Genomic DNA, 13,770 nt, shown 5'->3' on the forward strand with positions numbered 1-13,770 from the left:
TTTCCTCCCTCAATCTCATTTCCCCCCAAAGAAGTCAGCTGAAGTATCCCCACCGGGGATGCTGGCTTCCCCCCCAAGCTATGTTCAGTATAACTCCAAATTTCACTGATTTTTGTCATTTTTTTGAAAGTTTACTCTTCTAACTGCATTTCGAAATGATCTATATAAACTATTCAGTTTTGGTCATTTCTACTTACCACCTAATAACTCGCTATTTTCAACGTTGTTTAGTTGAACTATATTATTATGACTACGGTTGTTACTTGCAACTCTACCTTCGTACCCTTCAGTTCGTCGTCGTTCGTGAATTTGAATGTACTAACTGCATATAACAAAGCCATATATGGATTTATAAATGTTCTTAGCGGTTGGCCAAGAAGAAGTAAACAAATAGCTTCTTCTACCGTGGTGAAGTTTGGACATGTCATATTCATTTCCCAGTGTATTCTTTGTTAGCACGTGATCTTCATTCCCTAGTAGTTTGTGTGTATGCAACTCAAAAGTTGCATTTAATTTGTGATAATTGGCATAGTAATCACTGCCTTTTACACTTTACGGAAATGAATTTTTGAAACTGTAGAACTTACTCAAAATCTGAGATATAGGTATTCTCTCGTAACTATATGTTAACGTACACGCTGGGGATACGCTCCTAGTGAGCAGACGTGTTAGTGAAGGTGATTTTTAGATGAATAAGCGCATAATTGAAGATTTGTTTCAGCATTTGTTAATACGACTGGTTCTCCGTGTTATTGTCCGTGTCTGTATAAGCATTTCAACTGGAGCGTTTTTTTTTTTTTTTTTTTTTTTTTTTTTTTTTTTTTTTTTTAAAGTTAACCCTTCATTTTTCTATCTTACTTTAGCTGCACAGTTTGCTGTCCACGCTAATAATATTGTCTGAAAAACTTCAATGTAAGGTTTTACTTTGTTTCATTAACGTAGCCCATAGTGAATCAACTGATCTGTAACCTAACAGTAAAGTAATTGACTTCCTGAGCCCCATCATGGAATCGATATTTCGAGAAAAAAAAAAAAAGTCGTGAAGAGCGCAGCATTAGTGGGGGGTAGAAGCACAAGCTCGAAATTTGAATCGAGATATTTTAAATATTTGGCTTTCGATTTGACCTTGGTCAGAAATCGGGACCAGCAACAATCCATTTCTTATTTGGTAGGCTAATATGTAGATTTTTTTTTTTTTTTTAATAAAGTATGTTCGGTTTAACTGATAACTTTAGTGGCTTTCATAAGACTGTTTTTTGCATATGCTTGTGATCATGGCTATCGCTCGGGTCGAATTAACTAAACAAACCTTAGAGAGCTACGGGGACAAGAGTGAGTACAACATTTAAACACGTTCAGAAAGGTTCGGTGAGGAGTGTATATGTCAGACAATATATACGTACCGGTACATAGTTATTGTCGGTAGATTTATTAAATTAATAAATGTCTTATTTATTATAGATGTCATATATAATATGGGGGTAAGGGCATTATTGTCCTAAATACATGGAAGTGCGTCGGGACCGGAATACAGCAAATTATGGATGCGTTAAAATATTAAATAATATTTTTGATAAAGTGGATAGTTTCAAATATCTAGGATCAATATTAACAGAGGAAAATCATATTCACGGAGAAATTAAATGTCGACTAAAAGCAGGGAATTCGTGTTACTATTCGATTCAAAATCTCTTGTCGTCGCGAATTCTGTCGAGGAATTTGAAGCTTAAAATATACAAAACGATAATCATGCCTGTTGTTCTGTATGGCTGCGAAACATGGTCACTTACTCTGAGGGAAGAACATAAACTGAAAGTATTTGAGAACAAGATTCTGAGACGAATATTCGGACCTAAGAGGAACGGGAATGGGGAATGGCGGAAACTTCATAACGAGAAACTACATAATTTATATGATTTACCCAACATTGTTAGGGTCGTCAAGTCTAGGAGGCTTAGGTGGGCGGGTCATGTAGCTAGAATGGAAGAAAGTAGAAACGCTTTCAAAGTCTTGACTGGAAGACCAATCGGAAAATGACCATTAGGAAGACCTAGGCGCAGATGGGAGGACAATATTAAGATGGATCTCGCAGAGATTGGAATACAAAGTAGAAACTGGATGCAGTTAGCTAAGGATAGAAGTCAGTGGAGAGCTTTTGTGAACGCGGCATTGAACCTCCGGGTACCATAGGCCATACAGTTGGTTAGTTAAGGCATTATTGTCTCACTTTGAAATTTCCACCTTCAGATTTTATATCCAGTTGGCCTAATTTTATCCTCCCCAATATAGATTATCTAATTCGCACACTGGTCGTCTTACATGACCAAGCCACGAAAGTTTACTCTCTTGGAGTTTTTCTAGTATTGGTTTTATCTTTACTGTTACTTGGATCGCTTCATTTATAATTCTGTCCTGTTGCGTCACTTCTTCACACACCCATCGCACCTTTTGCATCTCTGCAACATACAACTTCTATTCCTTTCTCTCCTTCGTCTAACTTTCTGTACCGTACAATGTAGCAGATCTCATTATTGTTCTCCTTTAAGGGGTATTGGTACCCTACTGTCACACAATACTTCTACCACTTCTCTCCATTTTGTCCAACCACTGCTAATTCTGCCGTTACATATGTTTCTGTCTCTGTATTTTCCTGTTGTATTGATCGCAAGCACTTTATTTTTTTTTTCGTTATTATCACTTCTTCGTCCAGTCGAATTCATGCTGAATGGGTAATGTAAATTTTCTGTCTTGGTTTTCTTAATCTTTTGCTCTTCAATGTTCCTCTCCAGTCATCTAATTTCTCTTGCAGAGCTGCCTTGATCTTGCTCAGCAGCACGATGTTATCCGCAGATAGCATATTCGACGGTGCTACTCTTAGATATACTTTGAAAATTCGTCCATCACAATTGCAAAAAAAAATATGGTCTAAGACTAGATCCCCAATAAAGTCTCACTTTAACTGCAAACTATTTTGTTCCTCCACATGCGCTCTTCACTCCTATATATTACATCCATTATACATATCTTGAACAGTGTTCGGAACACACTTCTTCAGTGCCCAGCAAATAAGATCCGTGGCACTCTATTACGCGCTTTCTCTGTCGATGAAAATCATATGTAGCTTCTTCTGGTATTCTCTGTACTTTCCCATTAGCATCCTAAGTACAAATATTGCATCGTTGTCGATCGTCCTGGCATGAAACCAAATTAATCCTCAATTATTTCACTCTCTTTCCCCAATCTTGCTTTTATCACTCTCCCAGAGCTTCATTGCATGGCTCATAAGTTTTATTACCCTGTAGTTACCACATTTTTCCACATCTCTCTTAAAAACCGACACAACGTAGCTGCTTCACCATTCCTTTGTTATATTTTTTGTTTCCAATATTCTGTTAAAAAGTCCAGTAAACCACTGTACTCTTTCTTTACAAAAACTTCATCATGCTTCGATAGGGATACTATCCGGCCCTGGAGCTTCACCACTTTCCTTATCTTTATCATGGCATTTGCTACCTCTACTGTAATTACAGGACGATCGAGTCTCAGATTGATGGGCATATTTTTGTAGGTTTCCTTCAGGTTTTCTTTATTGTGAAGTTTCTGGAAATTCTCTTTCTACCACTTCTTTGTCTTTCTTGTCAGAACCTCGTTATTTTTATCCTTGATGCAGTGCGCATGCGGAATGACTGTCTTTTGCCTCTCTATTACCTTCAAAAACTTGTAAATAATCTTTTCTCCTTGTTTTATTTTCAGGTTGTTGTACAACCCATAAGAAGTCTTGCCTTTTGCTGCACTAACTGCAAGTGTGGCATTCTTCTTCGCTTCTTTGTAATCCTTCAGGTCTTGTTGATTGCCAGAATTCTGCCAGTTTTTGTATCGTTTCTTTAATCAATGAGGCCTCTTCCTTTTGTTTCTCCCACAAATTTTCCTGTTTCCTTGAGTGCTATTGATACTGTGGTCCACTCCTTCCACATGCACTTCTTCCGTCATTTGATGAAGCACTTGCGATATGGCAGTTCCCTTTCGAATCTTTTCAGTATTTGTCCCATAGTTTGCACCATTTTATTCCAACAGAAACATTTTGCCCTTGTCTTCCTATTTTTTTCCTTGATATAGGTATGGGCTACTACGAGGCGGTGTTGCTCTGTTCAACTCGCTTCTGATATACTTTACATCACGTAGGTTTTGTCTTCGCTAGATGAAGTCAATCTGAGACCTTGAGGTGCTACTGTAATAAGGTGCTCTTCTGTCTTCTTATAGAGTTTATTAAAGATGGCAAGATCGTATGCTTTCGCAACATGCAGTATGTTCTCATCTTCCATATTTCTGTTTTCCAATCCATATCCTCCATGTATTCTTCCATATCTTGAACTTGATCGTCCTACACGCCCATTTAGATCTCCTGCTAAAATAAGCTCCTCATGTAACGAACAGTTCTGCAGAATATATCTAGCTCCATCCAAAATTCTTGCTTAGTCTTCTCATTCCATCCAACTTGCGGGATTATATTCAAGGTTTCTCCCTAGCCGCCCAGGTTGGGGATATACGTCAGGTTGGCAGCCGGTTGTAAAAATAATTACTAAATTAAATATGAATCGAAAAAGGGATAAGAGAAGATTAATGACCAGTATTATTCGTTGAAAGAATTAAAATAGAATAAGTAGGTCAGGAGTCTTAGAATTGAGGGGATCAGCGCAACAGTGGTCTAACCCACATTTTTAAAAATGGAGAAAAATCAAAGTTAAACACATGTTTTTTTTTTTTGTGCAATATATATATATGTACAGCGTATGACACATTCAACCACTTGTGCTTGCTTTTGGTATATTGTACAATCCGCGGCAAAAAACCTGCAACATGAGGATGTAAGTTTATTGTGAAACTACGCCTAACAGCACAGGGAATGAACATAACATCTAAGTGGAACGAATCACGCCAGGATAAACCTCGGCCTCCTCTCGTGCACACTTATTTTGGAGCAAAAGACTTCGTCATTTCACAATAAACTTATATGCTCATGTTGCAGGTTTTTTGCCGCGGATTGTACAAGAAACCACATGTGTTTAACTTGAGTTTTCGCTATTTTTAAAAAATGTGGGTTAGACCACTGTTGCACTAACCCCCTCAATTATCGACATAGTGTTGTTTCGGAAGCTTGCTTGTAAATTTTATTTTGTCCATTTCTGTTTGAAAAAAAAAAAACGTAATGGTAAATTATTGTGTTTTTATGGATTTAACGTATGAATGGTTATATTCGTAAAATGAAAATAAATAAATAAGTAAATTGCTTCAGTCATATCCATTTTTGTATTAAAACTTATTTCGTAAGAACGTATATCCAAACATAAAAAAAGCTATGTTGGACTTGGTTTGTGTGTAAACGTTGAAAATATGTTTGCTGTAGTCCGACCTTCATGCACAGTAATAATGCCAAGAAATTACAGTGAACCTGTATTTGGCATTTTTTTTTTCTAGTTCGTTGGTAGTGAGCGTCAATATGACTATTAATAAAATATTTCTAGAAACAAAGAACCTAATAAGTTATTTATTCAAGTGTAAAATGTAGCACCATTAGGTTCATTGTACGTTCGTGATTGTCTTGGAAAAACTGGGTCAGCAACAAAAATGGCCTTCTCTGCAGTGCGTATTGAGGTCAGGAGAATAATTCCTCTTTCTGATCATTTTGAATTAAATGGTGTTGGAAGTTTTATTTTTAATTTGTGGTGTTTTTCCTTTTTTTGAATTAAGGAAAAAACGAAAATAGTAATTTGTAATTTACTTAATGTAAAATATTAATTATTCGTACATTGTTCCGTTGAACCTAGATGGCAGCTATGCTACTTAATTATGAGTGCAGAAATCATGGCATATTAAGTACTTATTCTTCAGTGAATAATAGGATATTACGTATGCTAGGAAGAAAATCTGGAGGAAGTATACATTTTTCTTACTAGTACTATTTGTCGAGGAAGATCCACATATACAAAGCACATTGTTATATTTCCTTGTACAATGTTTGTATAAGGAAATTTTAAGTAATTTCAGCCAGAGTTCTATCAAAAGTTGAGCGAAGAAGGTATTCTGTAGTCTGGTAAAACAAACTACCTTTTAGAAAAATGCAGAAATAGACTTCATCGCTGGACACTCAAAAACTTTTCCTAGGGTTGCGGATGCTGGGGGGAGGAGGGAAAGCTCTTATTTCCGACCAGAAAATGGAACAGTATGTCTTTCCTTTTCGTTTCATATTTCTCAATCTATTTTCACTGCTAATTGTTTTGCGGGACAACACATTGTTTTGTTGAAATCTTGAACAAAAAATTTTCTGCATTAAACGTGCATAATGTATGTAAATGCTCCATGCATTGAAAACGATTAATCTTCCTCCTTTTACGTGCAAGAAGTGGCGTCAACAGGCCATCTCGGTTGTACTTTGAGATTTACGTTTTGAAAATATAATAAGCTGATTACTTGATTTCCTGATAATTAGAGATATCGTATTCTTTATCGGTCAGTACTCTGCAAATATTATATGTAGCCTGTTGCGCACAAATTTGACTGCGACTTGGTTGTGTTGTGATCGAGTAGGTCAGCGATGCGCCTTATATTCGAAATATTAATTTATTATTTTGCTTAATTTGTACGACTCAGTTTTTGAGTAAATTTTTGTTATTGTTTGTTGGCAGTATTTTCAAGATATGCATATAATTGAAAAATATTAAAAACATTTTGAACTTAGTAGTAAACAATTGAAACTTAGTAGTTTTCCCGTGTGATTTTGTGCAAAAGAGTTCCTATGAACCTAATTATAACAGAGAACATGAAGACGCGTCGATTGAATAGAAATCGGTGATGAATATTTCCGAAAAATCTAATTTAATCTTGACATTTTCTTGATTTTTTCATTATATAATAATTGCGACTGGTATACATTCACTCAAATCACATTAAAAGAACAATATTCCATTCGTTATGTCTCTGAAACGGCATCTAGTTGGCAGTTTTTTTTGCCTATGTGAAACCGCTTTTGAACATTGCTGATTTCACTTGCTGAGAGAGAATTGTATAGGCCTTATAATGCCAATCAGACACACGTCCAATACTCATAAAAAGACTGGTGTTAAACATTTTCGAGTACCTAGATTTCCGTTCTTTTAAAACATAATAAAGTCATTCTTATACGATTCGTCACCTAGTCTGTTACCTTTGTATGTGACGCCATAACTAAGAACATTTTTCAATAATGCTTTGAAAAATCCGTTACTTGATCTCCTGTCATCATTATTGGTATGTGAGACAAGACTTGATTTGGCAAAGAATTTGAATCATCTACTCTAGAAATTGAAATGGTGACCACGTGCAGGGAGATCTGACATAGATACGGTTCCGTTACTCAATATTTTTTATTAATTGATCGATTTATTACAACTTTGCGGTTACAGAGAAACATTTTTGTACTAAAAAAAAAAAAAAAAAAAAAAAAATCTAACCCAAGATATTTCAGGTTGTGTGTACAGACATTTATGCAAATAGCAGGAAAACTTAAACCCGTGTTGTGTTTTATTTGTGTATGGACTAAATGATAATGATACATGTGAATGTCGCAAAGATGAAGTAGCTTATAATTTTCTTTCCTCGTAAATTCTAAATGAATGGTGCTTTGTATATAATTCCCTGTAAGGAAAGTGATCTAATGTAAGACAATCACTTTATTGCTTCTGGTCGCATCATTTATAGATTGCTGATAGAAAAGTGAAGATGGGAATATAGTTTTTGAACGTGAATATACGTATATATTCCGTGAAGTAACAGAATGTGAAATGAAACAGAGGAAGTATGGAGAGCCTGTATGTGCTTGCTTGTTCAGAGGAGGAAGACCAGAACTGGTGACATGATAACGCACCAGTTTGTGAAAGCAATGTCCGGACTACGGAGAAAATTCAACTGTGAGTGACCTAAATGCCTCACAGACGAAAATAAAATTGTAGTTGGGCATAAACAATGAAACTCGAAGTGGTAGTTTTTCTGCCTTTTTAAGTTTTTCTTTGTAATGCGAATGACACATTGTCTGAAAGAATAAAAGCCAAGTGACGAAGATGATGTATAATCGAGCTTTGGTTGGATAACATTTGTAATTGTCGAGAAAACACAAGCAAAAAGATTAATTTCCTTTCTCTTTGACTGGGATGAGATGCATTTTTTTCTGGTAAAATTATATTTATGGAGGTCTTAAATGTATCTTCTTATCTTTACCTTGCGTAAAGTAGTCATATTGTTATGAGAGAATATATATATATGAAAAATACGAGCATAATCAAAACTGATAATGATCGTAATTAGTCTCCTTGTCCAAGATGGTAAGAATAATATAATATGCCGTATTGCTAAGTTCCTGTTGTTGACGGCCTAGCAAAAAAAAAAAAAAAAAAAAAAAAAAAAAAAAAAGTGTTACATGATATTTTCTTGCTTTTATCTGTTCAGGTATGAAAAGAAAGAAAAAAAGAGGAACATAAAATAACGTTATACAGGAAGAACTTGCCTGTAAACGGGTGAAAACAGTTTTTCATATATGTAAGAACTTCTTATAACCAAATCTCTTCTTTTCCTAATTAGCATATATAATTATTCCAGGATGTTAGTTATCGAAATATTACCCTTAATATTAAATCAAGGGCATAAGAGTTGCTATAAACACATGTTTTATAAACAATAGTATTATCAAATAATAACACACGTTCTTGTAAATAATCTGCATATTGCCATCTCTGAATTTTGAGAGTAGTTTTGAGAAGTAGCACCGAAGAAACAAAATTTCTATGAAAAAGGGGACAATTGTTAAGTTTAAATGGTTAGTTACTATGACTATATGAGTAAGTCCCCGTAAATGAAAATGGGAGCCTTGCAAGTACGTGTCTACTATTTGCATAATATAGAATTTCAGATCAAAAGGAGTTGGACATCGCATAATAAAAAATAACAAAACAGTAGAAGATAATATTAGTAGCTTTGTCGTGTAATGTATATGTATACCTAAAGATCATCTATTGAAGATCAAAGATAAATAAACTGTACCTGACACTTTACAAGTATTTCATGTAATGTGAGTAAATAAAAGGTTAACTAAATTGAAAAGTCGATAAAAACGTTTCTCAAAATATTCATAATATTTCATTTTCGTATTTGCATTTAGATCCTAAAAGTTTATCTAATTCTATTTTATATTCAAATACTGATATTTTAGGATGAAATTGGGTGTTTTCTCGTATAAATCCAGAGTAGTTGGGTGGGCAGTTTCCCGCATTTTGAAGACATCCAATAGGTAGCGCGTGTATGAAATATATGTAAGAATAGTTTCACTATAGGTATAGAATAAACGATCACTAACGAAAAAAAAAAAAAAAAACTAAACTAAAACAAATCAAGTATTGTACATTGAAGACAGGAGTTAACCCTGAATTACAGGTGGAGTTTTTGGGCATATTTTATTTTCCTTAGCCTGATCTTAAAATAATAAACAGTTTGAAAAGAAATGCGATATTATTGACTGTAAATTTAGTTTGTGTAATTGATGAATATTATGGTATTAATAAATCTATTTTTTTTTTCAGCACCCATTTGTCATTCTCATTTGTGTATTTCGTTCATGGGGAGAGTACAGTATGCACAAGTATGGACGTGCGACAACATCCGCCGGTGCGTAGGCTCACGCGCCAGCACTTGGTGGCTGCACAAGGCTCCTCATCTGGAGTTCCAGGTAAGAAGCAAGCTCAGGCCCTTTAAGTACTGATGTTCTTCTAGTAAATACGGTATTATGCACCATCCATAAAAGAATCTGAAACACGAAATTGTTTCGAGACAACGAAACTGTGTAATCCAAAGAAAAATAATATTTGGCGCATCCGTCCGCATGATTGTTCGTGTGCAGAGATATACATAATTTCATGTGTAAAATATTGTAAGAAATGTGTGATTACGTTTAAAATGAAAGCAAAGATCGGATAACTTCTTTCTATTTTGGCGTTCACTTTTATACTGTATTTACTTTTGAATGACGAATAGAGAATGCCAGAAACTTCATAACGAGGAACTGCATAATTTATACTGTTAGCATAAACAGCATTTTTTTTTTTTTTTTTAAACATCATTAGGGTCAGAAAGTCTAGGAGGCTCAGGTGGCAGGTCATAAAACTAGAATGCAAGAAAGTAGATACACTTTCAGAGTTTGAACTAAAAACCCAATCGGAGAGGAAACCATTACGTAGATCTAAGCACAGATGGAAGGGCAATATTAAGATGGATCTCGCAGAAATATGAGTACAAAGTAGAAACTGAATCTAGTTGGTTAAGGACAGTAATCACTGGAGATATTTTGTGAGTGCGGTATTGAACCTTCGGATTCCATAGAGCATAGTTAGTTTTTTGAACGTTTGGGTTTAAGCATCTGAATAAATTGAATGATTGGTATATCTCTTTCCTTCCTTTTGGATTTTATTTAGTTGAAATATAATGTTGTGCAATCTTTTGAATTTCTTTTAATAACTTCTTTGTATGCAAGTACATAGGAAAATTAAAAAGGAATAATAATAATAATAATAATAATAATAATAATAATAATAATAATAAAATACAACAATAGTTTTTGTTACAAAACGGAAACTACATTCTGAAAATATTAACCGACTTTGAGTCTCAGAACCCTACAAAAAGCTCTAAAAAGCAGAAAATTAAAATTCTAAAAATCTAAAAATAATAGTAAATTGTTAAAGAGTTATTATATCAATAAAAAATGAAGTCTGTGCCAGCCGAACAAATTATTACCTAATATAAACTAACAGTTAGTTTCAGTGGTACTTTTGTTAGGCATTAATTTGTTTGGCTTGGCACAGACTAAATAATAATAATAATAATAATAATAAATTATTGATAGTAGTTGAATGGAAATTTCTTAACCTCATTGTCAAGGAGCATGAGTAGGCCAGTGCTAACTGGTTATTATTATTATTATTATTATTATTATTATTATTATTATTATTATTATTATTATTATTATTATTATTATTATTATTTATTGGACATTGCCCTTTGGACCTCTATACAGTCTGCCCAGTGTTCCTGCTATTTCCTTATTATTGGGGAATAGAAACTTGACCCCTGCATTTGCAAATAAATTTTCATAATATTAATGATTTCATCATCTGAATCGATCGAGTTTCCTCAAGACTCAGATACCAACAATAATTTAAAGGCGCTGGATCTCGTGAATAAAGCAGGTGGAAAATAAGTTGAAATCCACTCTCGTGTACTTAGGACATGGCTATATCTGACATAAACTGCATTATTTTCAGCATGAAGTGCATACACTTTTCAGCAACCCCCTCCTATTTTCTAAAATAATAATATCCTGTAGTTTTACATAAAAGAATAACATCTGGTTTGCAAGGCATAAGGGAGAAAAAAAGATCCTCTATAGAATGAGGTCTCCGTGGGAATTTACTTACGGGAAATTATCTACACATGAGACGGATCCATAGGTTTTCTTTCTGAGTTTCATTTTCTTTTCTCTTACTCCTTCGTTTGGATTTGCAAGAATAATCCAAAATTTTTCGAAATTTTGTTCTTAAAAAAACTATTTTGGTGGAGAGAAATCAGTACGTTCCACCTTTTGCTTTCCCATTATAGCATGAAAAAACATTTAATTGCTCGTTCTGAAGAGAAAAATTCTAAAAATGAAAAAAAAAAATCAAGAATCAAAGGACTTTCATTTGATAAGAAAAAGGTACGTAGATTTTCTAATTACAAGGGATAGTTTATACAACTTTGAGAATAACGTTCAACGAAAAAAAAAAAAAAAATCATGTATGTCTGAAAGTGTAATCGATTTCATGGAATAAAACTATTGTTTACAATTTATGAAAAAACTAAAACCTCATTGTAATTGTATATAACATTTACATGATGCTAGTAAAATTCGAGGGGAGAATGTTTAAAACTGTCCACAAGTTTATTTAAAAGATCTTGACACAGGACTATAAGAGTAAAGAGAAAAAAGGGTTTTTGTGAATAATTATGTGAAACTAACATTATACCAAAAATTGCCGTTGATTGCTTTAATTTTGTAAACTGAACACACAGAAGCTTATGACAAAATGCTTCCTGAATGACTCCGTATGCCTATGCTTTGTAACTCGAGAACTGTGATTGTAGACACAAGTTTTGGTCATGAGTTCCTCCTTGCATTGCAGTCGAACGACGACCTTGAATGCTCGACAGGACCTGTCACTGAGTGTTTTCTTCCGACTAGTATTCCTCTTCGCCGATACGGTTTCGTTGTGAATATTGTAAGCCGTTATCACCTCGGACACTATCCCTCACGCCACACTCACACACTTGCCACTTCGTGACGCTCGCACAACATAACCAAGAGCCAATAATTAGAGGTCGCTTATTTTTACACTATTACTGTTCACTCAGTTCACTGCAGATTGACGTTCTACTGCTTCTCATGTAGTATGAAGTTCGTCGTAACACACACCCACTAACAGCCCGACCGTGCGGTCGTCACCTGACCGTTGCCAGCTCAGACATTGACGTGTTTTCATTAAAATAAGTATATGTAGTTGATACTGTTGTGATAATGATTCAGAACCCTACAACACGAATGATAAACTGGTTTACATAACAATGCAAGAAAAAAAAATGCAAAATCAATAAAAGTACTCAGTCCCCGTAGTCTAAAGTACTGTCAGGGTTCCCACGCCCCTGGAAAATCCTGGAAAACCCTGGAAATTGAAATTACCCTGGAATGTCCTGGAATATCCTTGAATTTCTTTGCAGTCCTGGAAAAATCCTGGAAAAGTGGAAGTTTTTCAATTTCCTAACTAGTTGCAATTACATGCAATAGAATGCGAACGAAAGCAGTCCTGAGAAATAAAAGTTGGGAGACCTAGGACATTTCCCTCTCAGTATCGCATTCTAAGGCGGCTGAGTAAACGGAAACGCACAGTATACACCATGTTCGGTGTAATACATTTCCGCTCTGTGGAGAGATGTGTTCATTAGAGATTCCTGTGCTTAGTGTATTGATTTAAAAACATTACTGTTTTGCTTCTCGTATCATGTTTTTGACCTTTTTGTGTAGTCGAAGTAACAACTAAGCAACGTCACATCGTAATCTGCAATGACATTGTATAAAAGCGAGAGTGCATTAGACTGAACATTGTGTATACTATGCGTTTACGGTTCCTCAACCGCTCGTGTAAACTGCTCAAAGACGTGCTACCGCCTTCGGAGCAATATCCATTACGAAGGAAGGGAGGAAAGAGAAATGTCCAGTTAGTTCACTGGCGATCTTCGTTAGATAGATTGTGCTTTGTTCATGTGGTTGAATAATAGCGATACTTTTCTTGTTATTTTACTTCACGATTAGACAAAAAGAAAAAAATGCCTAAAGGTAAATCCACGTTCAGTGAAACTTGGCTGAAGAAAAAAGAATATAAAGAGTGGCTGACTGTGGGTCTGGACAAGTACAGTGCAAAATGTGTGCTTTGCTCAAGTGTTCGATGTTTGCAACATGGGTGAGGTTGCCATTCGAAGTCATGCAGCGGGAAAGAAACATTTGGATTTGACAAACAACCGAAACGGCACAGTGCAGAAATTTTTTCAGTCGAAAACTACTGTAGGTAATGAACGGAAAGAAGTTAGTAAAGCCGATTTGCCATCCACCAGTGCATCACCAACCATTCAGGTGACACGCAACGATTGTTTGCGAGCTGA

General features: G+C 35.0%; 1 protein-coding gene across 2 annotated transcripts in view; it reads left to right on the top strand.

The window, feature by feature from the left end:
* skd (mediator complex subunit skuld) overlaps nucleotides 1-13,770 on the top strand; it is a 259,399-nt gene that overhangs the window by 147,945 nt on the left and 97,684 nt on the right. For both annotated transcript variants that reach the window (XM_081771449.1, XM_081771450.1), the window contains exon 5: nucleotides 9,606-9,751. In XM_081771449.1, coding sequence (XP_081627575.1) covers nucleotides 9,606-9,751 — 146 coding nt within the window. The remainder of the gene's footprint in view (nucleotides 1-9,605; nucleotides 9,752-13,770) is intronic.

This window comes from Thermobia domestica, chromosome 9, assembly GCF_964235325.1.
Source record: "Thermobia domestica chromosome 9, izTheDome1.hap1.1, whole genome shotgun sequence".
NCBI lineage: Eukaryota > Metazoa > Arthropoda > Insecta > Zygentoma > Lepismatidae > Thermobia > Thermobia domestica.